Raw genomic sequence first — 26,224 nt, 5'->3', positions numbered from 1 at the left:
GGGTCAAGGTGGTGGCTCTCCGGGTGATTTTCTTTGCTGCTTTTACTTTCCTCTACGGTTCATGCTTCCTTTACTGAGCATGTACAACATTGTAATAAGGTGAGAAACATTGTTGCCACCAGCATGCATAAACAGCCTTCCTCTCCTGGGCTGCGATTGCCTGGGATGAGGGGACCCAGGTGGTGACACCAGGGGGAAGGCCTCGGGGAGAGGTGGTCCCTGAACACGCCTGAAGGGAGAGGGGCTGAGCTCCCATGTGGGGCTCGAGTGAGACCGCAGGCTTATTGGGTGGCAGAAGAACTGGAGATTGTTCCTGCTGCAGTCAACCTTTTCATTCGTTGTCTTGACAGTAGGGGCTCCCAGCTTCAGAGTCAGGTCCCCTAGGGCTTGACTAGTGGCTTAGGTGGCAGCCCCGGCCTGAGCCACGGACCAGCGTCCAAGCCTGCTGCTCACACCTCTGCCTCTCCGTCCCCAGTTGCCGAGGTCCTGTCCGAGTGCCGCCTGCTCGCCTACATATCCCAGGTGCCCACGCAGATGTCCTTCCTCTTCCGCCTCATCAACATCATCCACGTGCAGACGCTGACACAGGTGAGAGGCCCTGCAGGCGTGCGATGCAGGAAGAGTCCCGGAGCCCAGCAGAGCTGCTCTCTCCCACACAAGGAGTGCACCTCCCTGAGGCCCATCTCAGTTCCTCCCAGGGATTCTGAGGATTTTTTTCCCAATAAGGAATCTGCCCCATTTTACAGATGAGGCCTGAAGAGGGAGCAGATCTCTGAGATCACAGACGAGTTGGGGAGGAGTCAGGGTTGACACTTAGTTTTGACTCCTAGTTCAGTGCTCGCCCCACCCCACTTCTGTGCAGGCTTTGGGCTTGGACCTGACATTAACTCCCACTTCCCTCAGCTGTGCAGTCCTCAGTCTCTGGGCTTCATGCCCCTTCTCTAAGATGGGGTCACACTAACACCTCTTAGAGGTGGGTCTTTTATTCCTTCACCTGACATTGATTGAGGCGAGGCCCTGGGCTCAGGATGCAGAGTGAACAAAACAGGCCTCGACTTTTCCCTCCTGGTGCTCAGTCTAGTGCCAAATGAAAGTTAGCAAAGTAAATGCTGCATCTAAGGTGTATGCCCAGCCCTCCCCAGGGATTGAAGCTTCTGGAAGAAGCAATGCCTGAGCTGATTGAGGAGACTGGGAAGACTCTAACTCAGGGATCCTCAAACTACGTCCCGCAGGCCACATGCAAATACAAATATTGTATTTGTCCCCGTTTTGTTTTTTAATTCAAAATAAGATATGTGCAGTGTGCATAGGAATTTGTTCATAGTTTTTTTTTTTAACTATACTCCGGCCCTCCAATGGTCTGAGGGACAGTGAACTGGCCCCCTGTTTAAAAAGTTTGAGGACCCCTGCTCTAACTAGACAGATGATGGATGGTGTTCCTTCAGAAGGTGGGGGGTGGCGGGGGGGCGGGGAGCAGGGACCAGGAAGGTGCTCAGGGCGGGATGCTGGCATCACTCCTTGCCCCAGCCCTCCCTCAGGTTTATGCAGGGGCAGCTCAGTGTGGTCTCAGGGTTCTGCAGGGTCTGGCTTGGGCCACCGCCTTCCCTGGCCAGTAGCAACCCAGGTCCACCAGAGGCTGCTGGGGCCTTGCAGGAGAACGTCAGTTGCCTCAACACCAGCCTGGTGATCCTGATGCTGGCCCGTCGGAAAGAGCGGCTGCCCCTGTACCTGCGGCTGCTTCAGCGGATGGAGCACAACAAGAAGTATCCCGGCTTCCTGCTCAACAACTTCCACAACCTGCTGCGCTTCTGGCAGCAGCATTACTTGCACAAGGACAAGGACAGCACCTGCCTGGAGAACGTGAGTACCCCACCCAACTGGCTGGTGGGTGGGCTGCGGGCACGTAGACCCAGGGCCCTTCAGAGGGCTGTTCGGGGTGCGTGGTCCCTGCCTGGGTCATGTGGTGGGCAGCTCTTTGTCCCCTTACCATGGCCCTCCCCACGGGGTGCTGGGCTCGACCTGGGTCCTCCAGGCACCCCCCAGCCCCTCTCTCTTTGCCCAGAGCTCCTGCATCAGCTTCTCATACTGGAAAGAGACCGTGTCCATCCTGTTGAACCCAGACCGCCAATCACCCTCTGCCCTTGTCAGCTACATGGAGGAGCCCTACATGGACATAGACAGGGACTTCACTGAGGAGTGACCTTGGGCCAGGCAGTCCCTGGGAGACTGCTGGGCCAGGGCCAGTGCGGGTGAGCGTGGGTATGAGTGCCATACGCCCTGCCATGTCTCCACCCCTCCCCTGCCTTCCTGCTGCTCTCTGCCTGCCCCAGGTCTTCAGATACAGGCTTGGTGGGAGTGTCTAGAAGCCCTTGGGTCTGAGGGCCTAAGGTCATTGGGGAACCTTAGGTCCTTCAAGATCCTCATGATGAGGACAGGGGCACTATGCCCACCCTTCCTTCAGAAACTTGGGGTCCTGGCCCACTCAGAGGTAAGGGGACTTTTAAAAATAGTTCTGTCTGAGCTCCTGCCCAGTCTCTTGGCCATCAGTCCTGGGTTGGGGAGGGAGGTATGGGGACCCTCCCCCAATCTGTGAGCCAAGCTTGCCCTGGGCTTTGGACCCAGGCTTCTGAGCCCTGGGCAGGGGTGGGGGGTACCAGAGAATGCTACCTTTCCCCAAGCCTGCCCATCTGTCCCTCCCTCGTTTTCCTTTAGTTCCTCTGGTTCTGTGTGCTCTTTGGCCACTGTGTTCGTCCCAAGGGGTGTCCCCAGAAGCGAGGGACCTTTCCCTTCCATTCCTTGGGACATGGGGTGGCTGTGTCTTGCCCCCTTATGCCCCAGGGCAGCTTCTCCTACCTGAGCCCAGACACATAGGAGCCTGCCTGGGAGCAGAGCCTTGGCCCCTCCTTGTGTTGCCAATTTATTAACAACAAATAAACCGATTAAATGGAGACTATTAAAGAACTTTATTTTAAATGATTGATGTGGACCTGACTTTTGTCTGTGGGACCGTGTGCTCCCCTCCCCTCCTGAGTCCCAAAGAATGAGAAGGAAGCAGGCTGGAGCTGTAGATGTGGCATTTATTCAGGGTTCAGCAGATGAAGAGAGGTGAGGGGGCGGACAGCAGGCATCATTCCTTGTGCTGAGGGGGAAAAGGGTGGCTCAGTGAACTATCCCACCTGCCCCCCTCCCCTTGCAAAGGGCAAGGTGGTGCCCCAGGCTACCCCTTACCTTAGGGCCCAGGGCATCCCGAGTCCGTGCCCGCAGCTTGTTGGCCTGGGTTTCTGCTATGTCTGCCCGCTCCTCCGCATCATCCAACTCGTGCTGGGCCTTGCGATACTTGGCCAGGTTAGTGTTTGCCTGTTGCTCCTGGGGGCACAGGCAGGCTGGGTCACCCTTTGGTGACCGAGATGGTCAGTCTGGTCCCACCCCATCACAGAAAGGGTCTGGCTTCTCTCTGTCTTCCACTGTGCTCCCACCACCACTATCCACGTTCCATCTACCCCCTCACCAGCACCCACAGCAGGAAGGAAGGGGTGTGACACCTCTTCAGGTACCCATGTGCCAGACCTGGGCCAGAAGGGGAATGCACATGGGGTCCCTTCAGAGCCAAAGCCGGGTCTCATCTCTTGTCAGAGCTGTGAGAAACACTTCCTGCTGGGACAGGAGGGTCACGAGCTAGGTCACTGCCCATGAAGGCAGCCTGCCTACCCACAAAGCCAACATTGGGAAGGCATGTCCCAGAGATGGAGTAGGGCTGACAGCTGCTGGCCTCTTGCCTGGGGCCAGCTTTGAGTTGGGTTCCACAGGCGTCCTGACCCGGCAGGACCTGACCCCCAGGGTCCAGACCCAGTACACTCACCGCCTCCTCAAATTGCCGTTTGTAGCTCTTGACCTTGCTCTGCAGCTTTTCCACCAGGTCCTGCATGCGAGCCAGGTTCTTCCTGTCCTCCTCGGCCTGCGCATGTAGCGGGGACTCAGGTCTGGCCCCAACCAGACCAGCTTTCGGGCCGCCCCTTTAGAGGTGGACCTGTCACCCACCTGGTACGCAAGCTCCTTGACCCGGCGCTCATGTTTCCGCACCCCCTTGAGGGCTTCGGCATGCTTCTTCTGCTCGGCGTCCAGCTCAGCCTCCAGCTCCCGCACCTGTGAGCAGCAGATGGGCCTGATGCCCTGAGCCTGCCCTCGCACTGCCCACTGTGCAGGGGAAGGGATGGGGACGCCACACGCACCTTGGCCTCCAGCTTCTGCACCTGCTTCTTCCCACCTCGGAGGGCAGCTTGTTCCGCCTCCTCGAGCCGTGCCTGTAGCTCCCGCGCCGTCTGCTCCAGTGTCTTCTTCATCCGTTCCAGGTGTGCGCTTGTGTCCTGCTCCTTCTTCAGCTCCTCGGCCATCATGGCCGCCTGTCCGGGTGAGATGGATGGTCGGGGTGACTGGCCCCGGTGGAAGTCCCTTTGGGCTCTGTCCCCTCCACGGCTCCGGCCCAGCCTCACGTCAGTGATGGCCTTTTTGGCCTTCTCCTCAGCTTCCCGCCTCTCCTGGGCAGCCTCCTCCACCTCTCCGCTCAGCTGGGCCAGGTCCACCTCCAGCTTCTTTTTCTGGTTCAGGAGGCCAGTGTTCTGGGGGGAAGCAGAGCCTCAGAGTCGGCCAGTAGGCAGCCACCCTACGCATCCCTGTGAATTGCCGCCCTCACCTGTGAATGCAGGAGGTTGAGGCGCTCGGTGGCCTCCAGCAGCTCCTGCTCTGCAAGCCGCCGGCTGCGCTCGCCCTGCTCCAGTGCAGCCCGCAGCTCTTCCAGCTCCGTAGCCAGCAGCACGCCCCGTCGCTCCAGGGCCTGTGCCTGCTCCCGGAGCTCCGCTGCCAGCCGCTGCTCCTCGTCCCTCCCCGCCTGCTCCTCCTTGAGTTGGGCCTGTAGCAGCCGTGTGGCTGCCTGTGCCTCCGTGGCCTGGCGGGTGGCGTGGCCCAGCTGCAGCTCCAGGTCATTGAGGTCACCCTCCATCTTCTTCTTGAGCCGCAGTGCCTCATTGCGGGCCCGTGTCTCTGCATCCAGGGAGGCCTGCAGGGACTCCACGGCCCGCTGGTGGTTGCGTCTGGGGGAGGGAGAAGGTAGTGGTGTCTGGGCCATCGAAAGCAGGCGGGCACAGCACCACACCTGCTCTTACAAATGTCCAAGGAACGCTGGAGACATGAACCTATTTTGGGAATAAGGAACATCCCTCCCTGATTTCAAGCCCCATGTGACTTCCTGTTCCCCATCAGAGCAAGTTCACAGACAAGAGTGAAGCTCTGGAGCAGACAGTTGTTGGCTGAACTCTGGCTCCACCCTGACTGTGTCCCTTGAGCAAGTCCTGTAGGCTCTCTGAGGTTCACCTCCAGACTGGACAATAATCCTGACCTGAGAAAGCTTTGTGCGAGGCACAAACTACTGTCCCTGCCGATCTGTGTGCACAGCAGGGGCTCAGCAAACACTGCTTTCCTCCCCTTTTCCCACTCAGGTGGCTGGGCTGGGAGGGGCAATTATCCTTGAGAAGACAGGTGGACCCCTGGGAGTGGTGGTGGGTAGGGATGGCCCTGGCCCCCATACCTCAGGTTAGTGCACTCCTCGTCCTTCTCTGCCAGCTTCCGGTCCACTTCTGCCTTGACCTGGGATAGCTCCAGCTGGATCCGCAGGGTCTTGGTCTCCTCCAGCTCCAGAGCCCCCTGGGGTGCGGAGTAGGCAGTGTGGGCCTTGGGGCCCTGAGTGTGTCTTAAGGGAGGAGGGAGGCCAGGGAAGCAGTGGGTCAGTATCCACCCCACCCCTGTGGCCAGCCCCTGACCTCGGCCTCCTCCAGTGCGGCCTGGAGCTCACTCTTCTCCCCTTCCAGCGCCTTCTTGGCTTTCTCCAGTTCCTGGATGCTCTTCCCACTGAGGCTGACGTGGTCTGTGAGGTCACTGATCTCCTCTGCAAAGTGGACAGGGCACTGAGGGGCCACCTCAAAGCTCATGCTCCAACCCAGGCCGCATCATTCACCCTAGCTCCAGGGTGACGGCTCCAGGACACCCTGTGTGGCTCCAGGGGCTCCCGGGGCCCCAGGGCCGCTCTCTGACCCTGGGCTGGCCGTACCCTGCAGGTTCTTGTTCTCCCGCTTGAAGGTCTCCAGGGCCTCGAGCGCCTCCTCGTGGCTGTGCCGCAGCCGGAAGAGCTCCGTGCCCAGGCTGCGAGCCTCCCTCTGGGCTGCCTCTAGCTCCCGCTGTGTCTCCTCCTCCTGCCGCCGCCGCTCCTCCAGTGCCCGCTCCAAGTGCCGCTGCTTCTTGTCCAGCGCGGCAGCTGCCGAGGTCGCCCGCTCCAGTTCCAGGGTCACGTCCTCCGACTCCGTCTGCAGCCGCAGCTTGGCCTTCTCCAGCGATGAGCACTTGGCGTGTGCGGCCTCCACACCCTCCTCGGCCTCCTGCAGCCTCAGGGCCAGCTTCCTCCTGGGCCCCAGAGCAGACGGGACGGACTGTGCAGCAGAGCGAGGCTGACAAGCATGGCCCCCACAGCTCCCCTCTCCCATCAGGGCTGAGGCACGGGTCACCTGTGCGGTGACGGCCTGGCCAGCAAGGCACTTACTTGGCCTCCTCCAGCTCCTCGGTCCTCTGGATGGCATCTGCCTCATACTTGCTCCTCCACTGGGCCACCTCCGCGTTGGCCTTGGACAGCAGCCGCTGCAACTCGGCCTGTGCCTCGGCCTCCTCCTCATGCTGCTCTCGCAGGAGGTCACAGTCGTGCCGCAGAGCCTGCACGGCGTGGGCCAGCGCGTTCTTGGCCTATAGGGACCCCAGTGACCTAAGTGTCGGGCCTGGCCAAAGGCCCTGAGGCCCACACTGCCCTCTCTGTGCCAGCCAGTGGCCAAGCCCACCTTGCTCTCCTCCTCCAGCTGCCTCCGCAGCTCCTCCAAGCTCTGAGTGGCCGAGGCCTTCCCACGGCCCAGCTGGCTGATCAGAGACTCCTTCTCCTCGAGCAGGCGGCTCAGCTCCCCTGCAGCCAAGGGGTGAAGCAGCACGTCAGGCTGGCAAGGGGGAGCGCTGAGGCCCCGGGATGGCCCGTCTGAGCCCCTGACCTCACCGTTCTCCGTCTGCAGCCGTCCACGCTGGGTGCTCGTGTCCGCCAGCTGCCGTTGCAGCTCCTCCACCTTGATCTTGGTCTCACTCAGCTGATCCTCATAGGTCCGGCACAACTTCTCTGCACTGGCCTGAGACCCAGGGTCAGAGGTCAGGACAAGTTTGTGAATCAGAGGACAGGATCTATGACTGCCAGTCAGACAGGGACCTGGGATGGGGAACTAGAAGGCTAGACATGGCCCAGGAATCAAAGAGAGAACAGGGCCCCAAGTTCAGACAGATTCCACTATTGCTTAAAAGATGGACATCAGAAGTGAGAAGGCAGCCCTGGCCGGGTAGCTCAGCATCATCCCAATATACCAAGGTTGTGGGTTCGACCTCCAGAATAATGCATAGATAAGTGGAACAATAAATCAATGTTTCTCCCCACCCCCCCCCTTCCTCTCTAAAAATCAATCAATAAAAACATCTTTAAAGTGAGAAGGCTGGACCAGTCCTGAGGCCAGTGGGTCAGGATGAAGTTGGGATACTAGAATCTGAAGTCAGGTAGGGACAGAGTCCAGCTGTCAGGATTAGGTGGTACAAAGGTCAAGGGTCAAGATTGGTTGCTGGATTCAGGACAGAGTTCACAGGTCAAGGGCTAAGTTAGAATTGGACATTGGGTCAAAAATGACTTATAGTCAAGACACTGAGTTTCAGAGCCAGGGTTTGAGGTCAGGACTGTAGTGGGATTGGGGTTAGATGCCAGGTGAATGGGTCAGAGATCAGGATCTACTGGGATCAAGATTAGTGTGGGGTCAGTATTGGCATGGGGTGGTCGGGGTTCAGCAGTTGGAGGCAGCATTGGTCTGGAGTCAGGATAGCTATGGGATCAGAGTCTAGGGGTCAGGTGAGGATGCTGAAGGGGGGTCAGAGGTCAGGATCAGGAAGGAGGCAGACACCTTGCCACGGGCCAGGGTCTCCACACTGGTGCCCAGGTCGTCCACCTCCATGCGGAGCTCACTCTTTTCTTTTTCCAGCTTCTGTCGCACCCTCTGCAGACTGTCCACCTGCTCGCTCAGCTCGGCCGCGCTCTCCGCCTGCTTGCGCCGCAGGGCAGCCACTGTGGCCTCGTGTCGCAGCGCAGCCTCCTCCAGTTCCCGCCGCAGCCGCCCCAGCTCAGCCTCGCGCTTGCGGCATCCCTCTCGCTGCCCAGCAGACGCGCCACCTGCCTCCTCCAGCCGCTCACTCAGCTCCTCCAACTCCCGGGCTGCCTCCGCCCGCTGCTTCTCCACACGGGCCCGGGCCGCCCGCTCTGCCTCCAGCTCCTCTTCCAGCTCCTCTGCCCGAGCCTGGGGACAGCGGGAGGCAGCGGTCACCTCTGTAAGCCTATCACACTGGTCCCCACCCCCCATCCCCCACACACCTGCAGCTCCTTGATCTTCTTCTGCAGCTGCGCTCCAAGGAGCTGCTCGTCCTCCACCCTCAGGTTCAGCTGACTCAACTCGGAGTCCTTCCTGGAGGCCACAGCAGAGCATGAGCCTGCCCTGGTCCTAATTTCCACCAACCTGCCTGGGCCCACCACCCCCAGCACACACCCTGCACCCAGGGCAGCCCTAGGTGACCTCAACCCTGCCTTCCCTCTCAAGCCCTGGCCTCAGAGCCTGGTCAGGGCCCTTGGTCCAGGGAGGACAGGACACTGCCCCCAGCACCTAGTAACCCCCATCTCAGCCCTCCATGTTCAACCTCTGCTGTCATGTGGAACCGGCTAGAGTCCAGCAGTGAGAAGCGGGTGTAGGCTCAAAGGCCCCTGCCAGCCGGGGCCTGGTCTGCTGCCCACCCCAGGCCTACTTTTTGAGCTTCTCCTCCAGCTGCTGCTTATCCTGGGCAGCATCTGTCACTGACTCCTGTGTCAGCTTCAGGTCACCCTCGAGCTTGCGCTTGGCCCGCTCTGTGTCCATGCGCAGCTTCCTCTCCTGCTCCAGGGAGCACTCCAGCTGTGGGGTGGGGGGCGCAGACATGCTCAGCCACCAGGCCCAGCCAGGCACCCTCCCAGCTCTCCCGGCACCACCACACAGCCCTCGGCTGTGCCCGACTCACGTCTTCCACCTGCTGCTCCAGCCGCAGCTTGGCCTTGGCCAGTGCGCTCACACGGTCCTCCTCAGCCTGCAGGTCACCCAGGACCTGCTGGTGGGCCTCCTGCAATGCCTTCTTGTCCTTGGTCAGCCGAGCCACCGACTCGTCCAGTGCAGCCATCTCCTCCGTCAGGTTCTTCACCTGTGCCAGGGCCAGGGCCACGATGGAGATGTCCCTCCCACACCCCGGTTTGAGTAGCCACCCCTTCCAGTGAGCAAGCAAATCACTCCACTCTGAGCCTCATCCTCCCTGAATGAGCGCCATGGAGCTGTTGAAAAGGTTCAATGACAGGCGGTATGAGAAGGCACCTGGGGGTGCAGAGCTGGGAGCTGGGGTTCCTGCCCTCAGGGAGCTTGCAGTCCAGGATGGGTGACAGTTGCTGGCATTTGCTGAACACGTACCCATGCTGGGCCCTGTGGTGAGTGCCAGCAGACTCGTTACACAGGGAATCCTTGCCCACCCTAATGGGGCAAGTGCTGCTATTAACCCCATGTGACAGCAGGAAATTCAGGCCCACAGAGAAGTGACGTGCCCAGGGCTCCATAGCAGGGGCCTGGCAGAGCCAGGAGTGGGACCTGCAGCTGCTGGCCCCACCTTGTTCTCAGTGGCTTGCTTCTCCTTCTCGGCTTTGGCCAGAGTCAGCTCCAAGTCATCGATGTCCTTCTTGAGCTCCGTGCACTCATCCTCCAGTTTGCGCCGGCGGGCGGCCAGGTCGGCATTCACCTCCTCCTCGTCCTCTAGCCGCTCACTCAGCTCCTTCACCTTCCCCTCAAGCTGCACCTTGGACTTGATCAGCAAGTGGCAGCGCTCCTCAGCATCCGCCAAGTTGTCCTGCTCCTAGAGGGAACGGGGATGGGGCAGAGTGGAGGCAAGGCCAGGTAAACAAGCAGAGGGGCACCAGGCTGGGTCCTAGAGAAGGAAGTTAATTTGTCTGTGCAAAGGTTTGACTCAGCTGGGTTCTGGGGGCCACGGAATGCCTATGGCCTGCTCTTGGCCCTGAGGGGCTCAGTGGGATGAGGGCTTAGGCGGAGGGATGGGCAGGGGCAGAAGTGACACCTGCAAGAGGGGGATGTTAGGCCAGGGACAACCCAGAGTGAGGCCCAAACAAGGCTTCTGTGGAGGTGGGTGGGAGCAGACCTGCGAGCCCTGCACACTGGAGGGGCTCTGGTCTTCTCTCCCACCTCACTCTTCCTCACTGTGCCGGCTGCCTAACGTTATCCTGCACCTGCAGGTGAGTTTTGTAACCACAGGCCCATCTGTCTTCCCACTTGTGTATCTCTAGCGCTTGTCTGGCACGCAGGGGACAGAAGGACTTGCTGAAGGACAGAAGGGCTCTGTGGGCTTGGGAAGATCTGGACCCTCGATCCCTGCCTTCTGGTTATTACTGTTACCTGCGACCTGGGTTCCCGTGGGCCCTTCACCAGAGAAGGGAGCGGGGTCTGTCTGTTTCAGGGATGGCAAGGAGGGAAGAGCTGGGAAATGGGGCTCAGCTGCAGTGGGAAGTGGACAGACAGCCCGTGGCTGGGCAGGCTGGGAATGTGGGAGGTGAGCAGGGACGGGAGCCCACAGCCTCACCTTGTGGCCCATCTGGAGTAGCAGGTAGATCCAGGCAAGCTTGGGCACTCGGACCACACCAGGTCCGCCCTGGCCTGGGATCTGGTTGGGGTGTTTCCTTGGAGCAGTCGGGTTCACCGTGGCATCAGGTCACTGAGGGGAACCCCGCCCCCGCCCGCACTCACCGCCTGCAGCTGCAGGGCCAGGTCATGCTTTTCCTGGGCGATGCCGACGTGCGTCTCCTCCAGCTCCTGTCGCTTGGCCTCTGCAGTGGCCAGCGCCCCTCGCAGCCCCCGCAGCTCTGCCCGCAGGGCCGCCAGCTCCTCCTCAGCCTGTGCCGAGCGCAGCAGCGGCTTCATCTTGAAAAAGAGCTTCATCCATGACCAATTCTTGACGGCATTGAAGGCGCGGATGTTCCACTGGATGGTGAACAGGGCGTCCCTGGGGGGGGGCAGTAACGGACGGCCAGCAGCTCGGGACAGCCCTGATGTTCCCTGAGCACCTCCCTGGGGCAGGCTCTTCAGTGTGTGATCTCACTTAATCTTCCCAAATGGCCTCTCACGTAGGTCCTAACGCCTCTGCTTTGTAGGTGAGATGGAGGGAGAGGCCAAGGCATGCAGGTGCTACAGGGAGGGGGCTCACAAGCCTTGAATGTCCTGGTGGCCCTTGCAAATGTTCCAAAGACACCAGGAGTGGTAAAGCCACCTGGCTACCACCTGGGCTCACATCCACCTCCTGCCTCCTCCCCCCGCCCCCATTGGCCAGCTGTGACAGGATGGCTCTGAATGGAGATCATCAAACATGCCCGTCTCAGGACCATCCCATCCTTTAAACAAGACAATGCACATAAATTCTCCTGCCTGGCATTTCAGTCATAACCACTCTGGGCCACGCTCTGGGATGGCCCGAGTGGAGAAACAGGTGTTCTTACCCCAACTTTTGAGGTGACAAATGGAAGCTGGGAGTTGAGGGGCACGAAACAGAACGTTACCCCTCAGAGACACCCATAGGGGTAGCCTGACCCACAGAGAGTATGACTGGGTGCTCACGAGGCGCCAGGCATGATGCAAAGTCTGGTCCACACAAACCCTCAGTTCCCAAAGAGCCTGGTGGTTCCCTGAGTGGACAGTCGTCCCCCCCAAAACCCCGGTCCTCCATCTCGGTCCACACCCACCTGCCTCCAAGCAGACGCTGGTACTCAAGGCGCATGAGGCGGCCCCGGCCCCGTGCCTGCAGCAATGTCAGCACCTTGGCCAGACGCTGGTCACGCAGCTCCTCCAGGACGCCCAGAAGCCCCGCCTTGAAAAACACCTGGGTGGGTGGGGCCACAGGTGTAACTCCACCCACCAGCATGTCTCCTGTTCAGTGTGACCACCCACCCGAGTCGGCCCTCACTCCTGTGCCCTGACCTTGGTGTGGCCGAACTGGTACTGGGTGTGGTCGATGTCCAGGGAGCCCAGCAGCTTCTCTGTGGCCTTCCTGCTGTCCATGAAGGTGTCATCAGGGATGGCGCTGGGGTTCAGGATGCGGTACCTGGGACGCAGGGAGAACTGGTGAGGAGCGGCTGGGCAGGGAGCCAAGGACTGAGGAGGCTGGTGGGGAGAAGGTGGGAATATTCCTGGACCTCTCCAGGCTGGAGCAGAGTCCCAGTGGGACACATACTGAACAAACTGGGGGGGGGGGGGGGGGGCGGTGCGGGCAGTGTGAGACTAGGAGGTAGGTGTGTTCTGCTGAAAATCTCGGTTCCGTTTAAATGCATCCAGCAGAGAAGTTCTTTCAGGGGCTGCAGTGCTTACAAAAGGCATGCAGCACTTCTATAATTGCTTAAGAAGGCGATACGGTGTAGCACATCTCAACCTGAAGGAACATTTGGGAGAGAATTCTAGCCAATAAGTGGACACATTCGCATGTGTGCACAGGGCAGTGCAGGTCAGGTTGGCTGTGGCCACACTGTGAAGGCAAAACCTGAGAAACACAAAAGCCTGCACTAGGGGCTGACGGGAACAGCAGGCACTAGACGACGGGATGTTTCCAGCGTGATGCTGCGTCGCTACACATTCATCCTCAGCCACAGCACGGCCGGCACCGAGAGACCCCCAGTGCCAACTGCGGCCTCAGGTGGTCGTGATGAGTCCGTGCAGGCTCAGCAGGGGGAACACTGTCCTACCCGGCAGGCGATGTTTAAAACGGGAGGCTGTGCGTGTGCGGGGATAGGGAGAACATGGGAGATTCCTGTACCTTCCTCTTAATTTTGCTGTGAACCTAAAACTGCTCTAAAAAATAAAGTCATAATTTTAAAAAAAAGGATGATGATACAGACTTATTCCTATTGATAAGGAAGAATCTCCAAGACATATGGTTAGCCCGACCGGCGTGGCTCAGTAGTTGACCGTCAACCTATGAAGCAGGAGGTCATGGTTCAATTCCCAGTCAAGGGTCAGGCACATGCCCGGGCTGCAGGCTCGATCCCCATTGGGGTGTGCAGGAGGCAGCCATCAATGATTCTCATCACTGATGTTTCTCTCTCCCTATCCCTTCCTCTCTGGAATTAATAAAAATATATTTTTTTAAAAAAAGACATGTTTACATGAAAAAACAAACCCATAGACTCGTGTGTGCCCACGTACAGTATTTGTACATACATACGTCAGCGTGGATGGCCAGTTACTTCTGGAAAGGAAGGGAACTTAGGCTGCTAGTGGCCTGACAAAACCAAACTGAGGAAGAGAGGGGAGGAGCTACTGACTGGGTGCTCACGTGGGGCCAGCCATGATGCAAAGTCTGGTCCACACAAACCCTCATTCAGTTCCCTGCCTGCCCCCATCTCCAGACTAAAATCCAGTCTCGCCCAGGACTTCTCTAGAACATCTGCTGGAGACATTTCAAATTTATGGGATTTGGAGGGATTAATCCACTGTCTCCCCAACTCCCCGAAATAAAAAACCCTGTTTGGTATCTCAGTAAACCTACCACCAGCTTCCCAGCTGCTCAGGCCAAACATCTGGGAGTCACCACCCTTGTCTTTTCTTTCTTATTCTGTATCCAAGGCCTCAGCCACCACCATCTCCCACTGGACTCCTGCCCAGCCGCCTCCCCGGTCCCACTGCATCCTTCCCAGTGACAGGAATTGTCTGTTTGACTCTAAAATGTGTGCCCTTCTCATCCCCTCAGGCTGTTGCCTCCACCAGGGTGGAGGACGAGGGGGCAGGTGGCTGTGTAGGGGGAGCTGGGGAGGAGCCAGGGCTGGGGCAGGAAGACACCCACCGTTGCCGGAAGTCAGCGTAGAGCAGCCTGTTGGGGAATCCTTGGCGGCAGATCCGGATGCCCTCCAGGACCCCATTACAGCGCAGCTGGTGTAGCACCAAGAAGGCGTCCATGACCCCTGGACGGGTGGGAGTTAAAGGAAAAGGTCAGAGGTCTCCTGCCTCGAAGAAAGACCAACAGTCCACATGGGGGGCTCTGCGAAGGGCGAGGTCCACCCGGACCCCTCCCTTCAATGTTCCCCCACTGCCACCCTGGCCCCAGGGCAACTACCTGGCGTCTTGTTCTCATTGGGGACGAGGCAGCGGACAAAATGAGGCTGTGTGGACCGCAGGTTGGTCATCAGCTTGTTGAGGTTCTCCTGGAGGTGGGGAGCGGGGAGAAGGCACACAGGGCAGGAGGCAGAATTGGAAACCGCAGCGGACCAGCCCGCTAAGGGCTGGGGGGCAGGCCCCTCCACACATCTGTCACCCTTTCCTGTGACCCTCTGCCCTCTTCTGCTTGACTGGGTCCCTATCTCCACAGTCTTCACTCCCCACCCAGTCCCCCTCAGGCCCCCACTTCACCCCCCCACCCCAAACCCTGCCCAGGCAGCGCGGGGACGGGAAGCAGCACAGACTTGCTGTGATGTTCACGTGGAGAGGAGTTAAACATCACTGCAAGTCTTAACGGCCGCCCGCCCAGGGTGCAGGGGACAGATCGGGGAGCGAGAACGGGCTGGAGGCCAAGGGGTGAGGCCTGCATAGGCCCAGGCTGGGCCTCACCTTGTGCAGCTGGGACACCGTCTGGAATGATGCTGCCTTTTTACGCTTCTCTTTCACACCAGACTTCGGGGGCTCAGCTAGGAGAGACATGGGGACCAGTCACTCCGGGGACATCACTCTGAGTCCCCACGGATTGGCAATCTAGTCCCTGGGCACGGCACGCACTGGAGCAGGAGCCTGCATAGTTCTCGTAGAGGGTGGCCAAGAGCTTGTTCTGCGACTTTTGGAAGATGGGGACCACTGTCTCATTCAGGGGATCCTTGTTTTTCTCCAGCCAGCCCACGATGCTGTAAGGCACCTGGCAGAGATCAGACAGGCGCTGAGCCAAAGCAGAGAAACCCAGAGGGAGGAGTGGTCAAGAGCTGGGGTTCCCATAGGCACCTACCACGCCCGCATAGTGGACCACCTCAAAGTGGGCCTGGTATTTGCGCTTTTTGTCAGGCCTTGGCTGCTGGAAATTGGGCGACTTCCCTGCGTGGTTATCATAGAGCTTGGCCCGGAAGCTGGCGTCGGAGGCCTTGGGGAACATGCACTCCTCCTCCAGGATGGACAGGATGCCGAGCGGCTGGGGACGGGGAACAGGATTGAAGGACCTCCACTGCGCCAGCCCATCCTCCCGGAGCCCCTCCTTCTGGAAGCCTTTCCAGATGCCCCATCTCCGCCACCTGCTCAGAGGGCAGAGACCAGACCTGCACCCAGGAGCCCTGTCTTCTAAGACAGAAAGAACATTTTGGTCTCCATCCCTCTTCTGCACAATTCGCAGCTCTGAGTTGTCCTCTTTGCTTATGAGAACTGTGCAAACTCAAACTGGCATCTTTGTACCCATCAGCCCCCAGCTCCATGATCTCACACACACTCACAGGGACAGTAAAAAAAAAAAAAAAAAAAAAAAAGCAGCCGAGTTCAAATTTTGGCTTCCTGGGTTCAAACTTACTGGCTGTGGGGCCCTTAAGCCTCCCTAAGCCTGTTTCCTAACCTGCAAAATGGGGAAATGCATAATTTGTGCTGCTTTAACAGTGAAAAACAAACAAAAATGAATGTCAAGCACCTAAATGAATGCCCAACAGGAGATTCCAGAAATGCATTGCCTGAAAACCATCTGCTGCGTGAACTACTGTGCCCTCCTCGTTCAATGTTCAAAGCCCATTTTAGAGAAAAAGAGGAGACCTGAGTTTGAGCGAAACCCGATGCCCAGGACACGGGACTTGGAGGAAACTAACCAGAGGGTCAAGGTTCTGGTGGTGAGGGGATTGGGGGAACATCATTTCCCCTTCACTTTTCACTTTTCTAATTTTCTGATTTTTCTTTCTCCCATTCTTTGCACAATGGGGACATTTATATAATGTTTCACAATCAAATAAACAAATCAGCAAACACATCCTACTCCTCTCCCAGGGCAGTTCTGAGGGTCCAGTGAAACTGTGGCTGCAATAGGACCTTGTGAACTTCAAAACTGTGTCCACCCATGAGGGGCTATTGTCAACAGTGCTGGGATGCACACTCACATTGCTCACACATGTTCACCAACACGCTTTTACAGTCTCCAGCGCACCTGTCACACACAGGCACGCATTCCCATTCACGGCACGTACAGAGAGAGTCAGAGCCATACACAGGCACAAGCTCACTTCAACGCACAGGCACACACTTACACGCACACTTGCACATGCTCACTCACTGCACCCACACCCTCCCCGCTGCAGTGAGCTTGCACCAGGCTCCACCTTCTCGATGAGGTCGATGCAGGGCTGCAGGTCCAGGCCGAAGTCGATGAAGACCCAGTCAATGCCCTCCCGCTTGTACTCCTCCTGCTCTAGCACAAACATGTGCTGGTTGAAGAACTGCTGCAGCTTCTCATTGGTGAAGTTGATGCACAGCTGCTCAAAGCTATTAAACTGTAGAGGGAGAAAAGAGAGGGAGGGAGGGAGGGAGGGAGGGAGGGAGGGAGGAAAAATAAAACTGCAGAAGGTGCCGGGCTCAGCAGCTGCCCTGTGGATGGGGACAGGGAGGCCCAGAGACGAACAGGAACGTGTATGAGTTCACCCTGCCCCCGGGCAGAAGCCCCGGCTCCTGCCCCCACCCACTCAGGGGCCTGGGTGTGGGCCTGCCCTCACCTCGAAGATCTCAAAACCAGCGATGTCCAGGACCCCGATGAAGAACTGCCGCGGCAGCTTCGTGTCCAGAGTCTGGTTGATCCGAGACACCAGCCACCGGAACAGCCGGTCGTAGGTGGCCTTGGCCAGAGCCCCCACGGCAAACACCACCTGGAGTTGTGGGGATGCTGGGCTGGGACCTGGCCAGGAGGACCCTTCCCAGCTGTCCCGGGTCAGCCCTGGCCTGCGAGCAGCTCACCTGCTCCATGCTCTGGCCCTTGGTCACATACTCGTTCCCCACGCGCACTCGGGGGTGCAGAAGGCCTTTGAGGAGGTCCCCACTGTTGACTCCCATCAGGTAGGCAGCCTTGTCAGCACCTGGCAGGGCACATGGGTGGGATGAGGAGGTGGAACCAACAATTAGAGCACGGGGGCTCAGCCTGGCCTCAGGGAGGGGGGGCCAGGGAGGGTCAAATTCAGGGCCAACAGACTGCAGCTCAGGAGGGTGAGGGTCTGGCGTTGAGAGTCAGGGGTTACACTCAGGGCCAGTTAAGACTGAGGTCAGAGGCTGTGGACAGGGTGAGGGCTAACGGTCATGGACAGGACTTTGGGATCAGGCCAGGGCCCCTCACTCTCGGTGCCGTCGGCCTCGGCCTGCTCCTCCCGCTGCTTCTGCTTGAACTTCATGTTTCCGAAGTGCAGGAGGGCACCCACGATCTTATAGCAGGCGCACTTCTCGTCCACGCTGAAGCCCAGGATGTCCATGGCATGCTGCGGGGGCGGCGGGGTCAGAGGTGCCTGGGCCCCTCCAGGCTCCAGCCACGCTCAGGGCACTGCAACTGCTCCCTCATCCCCACCCAGCGTGGCAGGGCCCCACGCTGCAGGCAGCCGCTCTGCTCCCACCCGACATACGTCAGTGGCCATGAGCTCCTCCCCATCATCGATGTTGTCCACGGTGATGACGCCCTGGCTGCAGAAGTGGTAGTCGTAGGGGTTCACAGACAGAAGCAGCATGTCTGGGGACACAGGCGAAGAGGGTGGGTCCAGCTTGCGCACCTGGCTATCCTCCTACCCCATCCCAGCGTGGTGGGTCCTGGGGGCCAGCCCCACAGGAGAGTCTAGGGCCCTCCCAGGACTTCCACACCCCCATGTCCATGGCTTCTCTTTCCTTACGGTTCTCTGAGGCATGAGCCCATCCCTATATCACATCCATCCCTCCACCACTGCTCATGGCCACCCCTCTGGTCCACACCCTGTGCTGGGGCACAGCGAGGACCAGGCTCTGCCCTCAAGGAGCTTGCAAGAGAGGGGGGCTGGGTCTAGACAGAGCCATTGGCCCTTCCTTGGTCTGAGTGGGGTCTCTCTAGCTGCCGGACCACAGGAGGGACAACTTTACAAGAGCAGCGGCCAGTTCCCTGCATGAGAGAGGGCTCAGCAATAACCAGAAGTCCCAGGAAGGGAGTGGGAGGGAACAGAAGGGACTCAGAAGAAAGACAGGATGTCACAGACCCCAGAAGAGTGAGGGAACAGACATCCCAGGACCTGGACTTAGGGGGACAGGCAGCTCTCACTCCCACCCAGTCCTAGGTACTCCCACCCTATCCATCCCTGGCCCTTACCCTGCAGCTCTGGCTTCTTCCCCGAGAGGATCTGGTAGTAGACATGGTAGCCACGCTCTCCAGGCAGCTGGAAGATCACCCGTGACTTCTCCAGGAGATCTGGAAGAAAGGGAGGCACTGGCCTACCATCTTCTGCACCTCCCCAGAGCGGGTCACCCCAATAGGGCTGAAGGGGCAGGGTTGTGGGAGAGGGGCAGGGGTGTGTGTAGAGGCACTGTCTGTATATATCAGCATGTACTAAAGTGTGTCTCTTGCCCCAGTTGGTTTGGCTCAGTGGATAGAGCGTCAGCCTGTGGACTGAAGGGTTCGATTCCAGTCAAGGGCACATGCTCAGGATGCAGGCTTGATCCCCAGTAGGAGGCATGCAGGAGGCAGCCGATCAATGATTCTCTCTCATCATTGATGTTTCTATCCCTCCCTCCCTCTCCCTTCTTCTCTGAAGTCAATGAAGTGTGTCTCTCCATCTTGCCTGTCACAATGTGGGAATGTGTGTGCACCCCCATGTGTGACTGTGTGTGGGTATGTGAATGTGGTATCTGTGGGGGGGTATTCATGTGTCCATTCTTACACCTATGCTTTCATTCCTTCACCCACAACCACACTCCTTCCTCCAGAGCAGTGCTGGTGTGTCAGCGTGTGTGTGGGCAGAGCTCCACGTGTCTGCACGTGGTCAGCGGGGCATGAATTATGGTGCCTCCTGCCCATCACAGTGTCTATGCTTATTCATCAGGATCTGGCCAGGAGTCCCCAGGTGGGGAGTGTCAGTGTGGCGGCCCCTCTGCGCAGGTGGCCTGGGCACCTGGTGTCTGTGCGGCTGGGCTGGGTGAGGCGGACGGGCAACAACCCGACAGGCGTTAGGAGGGGCTCCCAGGAAGGATGAGGACCCGATGTGCGGAGATGAGGCTGGGCCGGATGGGCACAGGCCCACCCTATTAGGGCCAGAGAAAAGACTGGAGTGGGGTGAGGGCCAATCATAAAGAGCTAACTACCAAATAAGGATTTGGGTCTCCATCTTAAGGTGATAGGATCCAGAAAAGATTTCTAAGCAGGAACACAATGTGGTCAGATTAGTCTCCATGAAAAGGTCATTCTGGCTAGAAGATCCAGCACAGGAATGGAGGCTGGGAGACCACATGGAGGCTGGTGGAATGTTCCAGGTGAGAGCTGAGGGGCCTGAGCGGGCAGTGGCCTGGGGGTGGAAAGGAGAGCCTGGAACAGGCAGGAGCCAAGGACTTGAGGGACGCTCCGTCTGAGCAGAAAGACTCAGGCCGTGGCCTCTGTCCGGTCCCCGCCCTCCCCCCTCGCCCAAACTCACAGCTGTCGATATCCGAAGATGCCAGCTTCCCCGAGGGACCAAAGTGAATGCGGATGAACTTGCCCTGTGGGCAGGGGTGCGGTCTCAGTCAGAGGGGCCGGCCATGCTGATCCCGCTCCACCCGCCCACCCTTCCCACTGCGGCCACTCACGAAGCGGGACGAGTTGTCATTCCGCAGGGTCTTGGCATTGCCAAAAGCCTCCATAGCAGGGTTAGCCTCAATGATCTGATCCTCGAGGGTACCCTGGAGGGGTGAGTATGCTCGCTGACTGGGACCCAGAGCAGCCGCCCTCCCGGGTAACAGCCCATCCCAGACTCCTCTGGTTGGGAGGGGCAGGGCAGGTTCCCAGGACCTCATAATTGTTGCCTTCCCCACTCACACTGGCCCCATGCTTACCCCAGTCTTTGTGGCCAGAAATTGCTGGGGGGAGAAAGAAGACAGTGTTAGAGGGTGTGAGGTCTCAGCTGGCCAGGGTGGCAGTAGTTAGCAGGACAGTGAAGGTTAGCCCCCGCCCCCGCCTCACCCTCCCAGGACTGTTACAAGAGGACTGCTAGAAAGTAGGAGCAAGCATGGCGGGGGGCTGAGTCTGGGGGAGTCTACAATTAGCAGCCCGTCCTCTCCCCCAGCTGTCTCTGGCCTCGTCCATATCCCATCATTTCCCACACTCCAGGAAGTGGCCCTGCCCCAAGCGCTAGAGGCTCCTGACTAAAATCCTCTTCAGAGCAACAGCTCAAATGCCCCCTCCTCTAGGAAGGCTCCCCTGATACTCTACGGCTGGAAGAGATCTCTTTCGCCTGGACCTTCGTACCCTCACCTCCGTGAGCCCTTCTCCACACCTCTCCTTTGCACTGTGATCAGGCACATCTTCATGGCGCAATTAATTTGTACACCCACTATTATTTAAAGTGGCCCTGCCAGGTGCCCACTATTACCCTACTCTGCAAATGAGAAAACTAAGGCTCAGAGCAGGGAAGTAACCTACTCAAAGCCACGCAGTAAGTGGGAGAGCGAAGGCACTGAGCCCAGGCACCTGCCTCCCACACACCCACAGCCACCCATGCCTCACCTAGAGAGACTTATGGAGGGTCCCCACCGCTGTCCTCTCCTAGCCTCATCCTTGTCTTCCCTGCACTTCCCTTTCCTTCTATCCCTCCCTGGGCCCTAGCAGCCTGGAAGAGGCAGCCCCAAAGCGCTGGCTGAGGTTATGTGGAGTGGAGCTCGGGAACATGCTCTTGCCATTTCCCTTCTGCCTCTGTCCCCCCAACAACATCTCTGGGGGGACTGAAAGGGAGAGAAAGGAAGAATGGATTCTAAAGTGGCAGATACCATGCCACCAGCGGGCTTTGGTTATTCACTCACCTCCAGGGGGCCCACGACTGAAACAATCCCCCCGGAGATATCGTGGGGGGACAGAGGCAGGAGGGAAATGGCAGGAGCTCATCCCGAGGTCCTTTCTGATCAGAGGCCTCCCTGCCCCTACCCTGCTGGCTCTGGCCTCCTCCTCCCCACCATTCCCATTAGTGGACCAAGCCCCAACTTTCTGCAGCATCCTCACATGGGGTTTGGAAAATGGGGTGGGGAGAGGAGGGAGGAAAGAGTACCAAAAAGTCAACAGCAAAAACAAAACAAAACAACAAAAACAACCACCACCACAACAAAAAACAAAACTGAAATAAAAATAAAAAATCAAGAAATTCAAATGGGGAAAAGAAAAAGGCAAAGAGAAAAAAGAAAAAAACCTTAAAGTGTAGAAAAGAAAAAGAAAATTAGAAAAAAAAAGGCCCCAGAATAAAGCAAGGCTCAACAGGACCAGGAGGGAGGACTGACTGTGGGAGGCGGCCTTGGGCTCTGGAAAGAAAAGGCAGCCCCTGGGGGCAGATGGGAGAGGAGCTACCCAGAGGCCTGCATCACTGGCCTGGGGCTAGGAATGGACGTTGTACTTCCAACACAAAAACAAAACACAGAAACTTTCAAAAGCCACACAGAAATCAGGGGGTGCGAAATCGTCCCTGCCCCTGCTGCTGGGGGTGCTGCCAAGTGCCTTTGGCTCTGGCTAAACTCCTCATAAGCCCGCTTGTTTGACTGACAGCAGGTAACTCTCTTTGGTGCATGAAAACCAAGGAAATAATCACTTCTTAGCAAAAAACGGCCTATTCGGTAAACTCTCTCAAAATATGAAGGTCCCAAAGGGAGGGAAAACTACATGAAAAGTTTAGGAATGGCGATGTGGTCCCACCCCTCTGTGTTACAGATGGAAACACTGAGGCAGGCCTGGGACTGGGTGGCACAGCATCGCAGAGGTGGCCATAGCTTCTTTGGTCAAGCCTTGCTCAGGCCAGAGTCCCCCACCAAGGTGGAAGGCTCAGGCGGGGCTGGAGACTCTGGGGAATCAACATAAAAAGGAAAAAAAAAGGGGAGGGGAACAAAGAGAAAAACAGTGAGAAGCAGTGGTGAGCAGCGCCCAAGTGGGCGAGTCTTACGGCCTTCTTGCCCGGCCCGTCTCCCAGGGCAGCGACGATGGCAAAGTACTGAATGACCCGCTTGGTGTTAACCGTCTTACCGGCCCCCGACTCTCCGCTTGGATGACACAAACATAAGTCACCAATGCCCACTTGGCCACTCTAATTCCTCCCATCCCTCAGCGTCCCCCTCCACAAGCAGGGCCCTCTGCCCTCCCCAACCCAGCTCCCAAGTTAGGACCCCAACTCAAAAGACAAAAACCAGAAGAGATCAGCCCTCAGAGGCATTGAGTTGTTTACAGAGCAGGCCAGTGTAGATCATAGCCCTCCCCCCCCCCCCGACCCCCCCCCCCCCAGAAATGAGAACACACAATGCCACCCTTTACTACGTGCAAATCTAGTGCCAGGCACTGGGCCAAGCGCTTTCTTTACCTGTATTGGCTCATTTAAGCCTTAGAAACAAAGGATCAGAAATAAGACCCAGAGATAAGAAGGTAAGAAGGAGAAATGGAAAAGGCAGGCACCATCATCACCCCCGTTTTATGCAGAGGGAAATGGGGCTCGGAGAAGTTATGTGACTCCCTGCTGTGTGCCCAGTGTGTACATTGACACGCTGACTCCTTGTAGCTCTGCATGGTAGGTGGGCAGGATTGTTCTGTTTTTACTGATGAGACTCAGAGGCCTAAGGGCATCAGCAGGAAGAAGGGAACCCAGAACATGAACCCAGTTCTATCTGGTTTCAAAGGCCTTGCTCTGAAACCGGCTGCACCTGCACGTACACACGCACTCGTACACAATGTCCACATTGGCTTGGCTGGACATGAACTTGGCATGTAAGAATTCTATCACTTTCCCATGGAGACAAGCAAAGGACCAGAAATAAGACCCAGATTTAAGGAGAAGGTAAGAAGGAGGAAAGGAAGAGGAATGCCCCTTCCCCTTAAGCCACAGTCAGAACTCCCAGAAGATCAAGGTGGGGGAGATTCCAGCCCTGGAAAGAGGGGCTACCAGGCTGGTGGTCACTCTGGTACTTGGGTCTCCCTTTCCTGCTTACTGTCCATAACATGTCTCCCCAGAATGGAGGCAGAGAACATGCTCTCATTTAGCGTCAGGTGGTAAATTTAGCTTAGTCTTGCCCTAAGCACTTTAGAACCAACCCTGGGATATGATTTTAGTTCCACTCCCTTCCTGCCAGCTGGCCAGCCTTTCCCACCCCGTCCCCAGAGCCGCACACTTACGTGATCAGCATGGACTGGTTTTCTCGGTCTGGAGGAATGGGAAGGAGATACAGAAGTTAGCCACGATGGGGGACCAGCCACAGGCGGAGCACACTGGGTATCCATGGCACTGGGGCAGCCCCTCCAGCAACCAGAGCCAGAAATGGGGAGGACCAGACAGGACCCTACAGCCTGCAGGCCAGTTCCCACGTGGAGAGACAGTGGCTATGCTGGAGCGTCTGGCAGCATCAAGGAGGGCCATGGAGCGGAGGGAAGGGGGCCTTTGAAGAAGCTTCCCTGTAGCTGGGGCAGGGGTCTTGGGTGGGGACAGGAAGAGGAGTCCAGGCAGCCCTTACTTCGCAGCATATCATTGTAGGCGTTATCTGCCACCGCATATATGTGGGGTGGGGCCTCCGAGCGGCGCTTTCCCTTGTAAGCGGCCACCACGGAGGGCGTGTAGACCGGGAGCCATTTGTAGGGGTTGATGGTGACACAGAAGAGGCCCGAGTAAGTCTGAGGAGAAAGCGTATAGATAGGTTGTTGGGGGCCAAGTTCCCATTCCCAGGCCCCAGCCCTCACAAACCATGACCTTTGCAATATTCCCTAATCCAGCCTTCACTCCTGCCCACAGCCCATGTCCCCTTCTCCATGGCCCCACTGTGGAGCCTCCACCCCCGCCCCCCCCCACCCCCCCGGCCCCCCCCCGCCCCCCCCCCCCCTGAAGCTCCAGCCCCATCTCCAGCGCCGTCTCAGCCCGTAGCCCCACCTCTACAGCCCCATGACATCACCCGGCTCCACCTCTAGCCCCGCCCCTGCTGCTCTGACCCCGCCCCAACCAGGCCCATCCCGCCACACCCGTGGTCCCTCCCCAACTCCTGGCTCACGTAGATCATCCAGCGAGCATAGCGCTGGCGTAGGTTGTGCAGCACTGAGGCTTCGTTGAGGTGCGTCATCATGGCCATGTCCTCCAGCAAGTCAAAGCGGGGCGGGTTCATGGGCTGCAGCTCTGCTTCCCGCACCATCAGAATCTGCCAGGGAGGCCATGCAGTGGAGTACAGACAGCTGGCCAATAGCTGCACACTGGGGGGGGGGGGGGGGGGGGCGGGGGGAGCTAACACCGGGGAAAGGGGCAGCAAAACCTTCTGGTCTTTGGTCTCCACGTTGACTCTGCCCCCAGTAGCCTCTGACTTGACCTCAGCCTCCACGTAGGCGTCCTGTTCATCAGGCACCCAGACCCGCTTCTTCCCTAGGTTGAGGGAGAACATTGGGGCTATGAGCGCGGCCGAGGCACACTCAGAGGCTGGGGGTCCATACGCTGTGCCCCTCCCAGTGTCCCCTCTGTCAGGACGCAGGAATTCCCAGAGTAGATCCTTCCAGACTCGGGCTCCTGTGCAGGCAGAGCTGGGAGGGTCTCTAAAGATCTTCTGAGGGGATTCCCTGACGGGTAAGTCCTTCACTGCCCTGATTACACACTTGGGCTCAGATTCCTGCTTCTGCCACATGTGCCCTGTGACCTGAGGAAAATCCCTCATCCTCGCTGGGCCTGTTCCCTCAATAGCAAAAGTGTGGGCATCTCCTGGGGTCCCATGTGGAGCGGCCCTCGATGTCAGGCACGTAATTCTAAAGGGGATTCCACCTCCTCCATTCCACTGAAGGCTCAAGCACAGGTCTCCTCACTCTGTGTCTTGTGCATCCTCCTGCCTGGCCAGCTGGTCCCAGAGCTTCAGGGAGCCCCTATGTCATGTTGCTGAGAGGCAGGGACTCGGGCTGCAGACCACCGGGTTCTGTTCCCTGTCCTGCCACTTACTAGCCAAGTGCTTCAAGCAGGACCAGGTACATAACTTGCAGGCCCCGGTGTTAAAGTGCAGACCCCTTGTTAAAAAAAGAATATTAACAATTTCAAGATGGTGACAGAGAGTTAAGTCAAACATGAGGCCTTTCTGAGGGTAGTGCCCTCTGCAAATGCAGGGATGGCACACCATGACGCTGGCCCTGGCCCGGGTCCCCACCTCCCCAGGTTGTTGAGCTCATGCATGGAAGGTCATCTGCTCTGGGCCTGGCACACAATGGGCACTGCCTATTGTTATTATTGTCCTATGAACAAACCAGGTCATAAATAGTAGTCTTTATTCCTGTCCCTAATAAACAGAGGCTTTGGCTCTATGGAAAGCACTAAAAATAACTCCAGCACAGGTTTTTTGGACACGTGGAAGCAGCCTGCACCCATACCAATCACTCTCACCTCAGAGGCCTCAGGTTCTAGCCACAGACTGCAGCGCTGACACTGTCCCATTTTACAGAGGAGCAAACCGAGGCTTGCTCACAAACACTGATACACACAGAACTTAGTCTCAGGACCCCAGACTCCGAGAGAAAGACCCAGGGCTGACGCTGTCAGGCCAGAGTGCACGCTCCTTCAGCCTGAGCTCAGTGTCACCCTCCTGGTCTAAGCCCATGGAGGCTTCTCTGTGGCTGTGGCCCCTCTGCCTTCACTTACCATCCCATGCGACAGTGTGCACCTTCATCATCTCCTGGTAGCCCTGGCGGAGGTAGCGGGCAGACTCCCCGAGTTCACTCACATCCATCATGGTGGTGGTACTGAGAGGTGGAGGATGAGGGACTAGAAATCTTGGAGGTTTAAGGTGGTCCAAGGCAGCAGACACTGGAAGATGGCAGTGAGAGAGGAACTGAGGGACCAGGGGCCCCAAATGGGGCATGACCCAACAATCCACAGGACCTAGGTGATTTC

The 26,224-nt window shown here is 58.0% G+C and overlaps 2 protein-coding genes across 4 annotated transcripts in view; one reads left to right on the top strand and one right to left on the bottom strand.

Annotated features, from left to right (window-relative positions):
• The window catches only part of TRPC4AP (transient receptor potential cation channel subfamily C member 4 associated protein), a 91,058-nt gene extending 88,082 nt beyond the window's left edge, over positions 1-2,976 (top strand). For 2 of the 3 annotated variants that reach the window (XM_059705969.1, XM_059705968.1), the window contains exons 17-19: positions 476-588; positions 1,654-1,860; positions 2,063-2,976. In XM_059705969.1, the coding sequence (XP_059561952.1) occupies positions 476-588; positions 1,654-1,860; positions 2,063-2,200 (458 nt within the window). In that variant the 3' untranslated portion in view covers positions 2,201-2,976. Of the gene's footprint in view, positions 1-475; positions 589-1,653; positions 1,861-2,032 lie in introns of all 3 variants that reach the window. The other variant, XM_059705966.1, reaches the window with a different exon arrangement.
• Positions 2,977-3,063: 87 nt separating this feature from the next.
• On the bottom strand, positions 3,064-26,087 carry MYH7B (myosin heavy chain 7B). Its single transcript, XM_059705970.1, has 41 exons — positions 25,973-26,087; positions 24,615-24,721; positions 24,360-24,503; positions 23,832-23,988; positions 23,497-23,524; positions 22,280-22,376; positions 20,196-20,219; positions 19,950-20,042; positions 19,799-19,862; positions 18,484-18,582; positions 17,777-17,880; positions 17,497-17,635; positions 17,124-17,242; positions 16,886-17,035; positions 16,496-16,666; positions 15,157-15,336; positions 14,937-15,069; positions 14,772-14,848; positions 14,281-14,368; positions 14,011-14,128; positions 12,156-12,279; positions 11,921-12,057; positions 10,932-11,187; positions 9,787-10,029; positions 9,157-9,333; positions 8,908-9,053; positions 8,483-8,573; positions 8,019-8,408; positions 7,082-7,208; positions 6,876-6,994; positions 6,587-6,783; positions 6,101-6,450; positions 5,814-5,938; positions 5,582-5,697; positions 4,691-5,087; positions 4,491-4,616; positions 4,230-4,400; positions 4,039-4,143; positions 3,860-3,955; positions 3,229-3,366; positions 3,064-3,139 (listed from the first exon to the last, which is right to left on the bottom strand). The coding sequence occupies exons 1-41, from the start codon at positions 26,061-26,063 to the stop codon at positions 3,128-3,130; spliced, it is 5,826 nt and encodes a 1,941-aa protein (XP_059561953.1). The 5' UTR covers positions 26,064-26,087; the 3' UTR covers positions 3,064-3,127.
• Positions 26,088-26,224: the final 137 nt, after the last annotated feature.

This window comes from Myotis daubentonii, chromosome 8 (genome assembly GCF_963259705.1).
Source record: "Myotis daubentonii chromosome 8, mMyoDau2.1, whole genome shotgun sequence".
NCBI classification, from domain to species: Eukaryota; Metazoa; Chordata; class Mammalia; order Chiroptera; family Vespertilionidae; genus Myotis; species Myotis daubentonii.
The sequence above is the reverse complement of the archived record's forward strand: the minus strand, read 5'-3'. Positions and strand labels throughout refer to the sequence as shown.

Bases quoted from the DNA above. Each gene is read 5' to 3' on its own strand.
- MYH7B (XM_059705970.1), bottom strand. From the start codon at position 26,063: ATGATGGATGTGAGTGAACTCGGGGAGTCTGCCCGCTACCTCCGCCAG. The intron at 20,220-22,279 runs GTAAGACTCGCC...TTCTCCCCCCAG, and splicing joins ACGGGCCGGGCAAGAAGGCC to CAATTTCTGGCCACAAAGAC. The intron at 9,334-9,786 runs GTGGGGCCAGCA...GCCCTGGCACAG, and splicing joins AGCAAGCCACTGAGAACAAG to GTGAAGAACCTGACGGAGGA.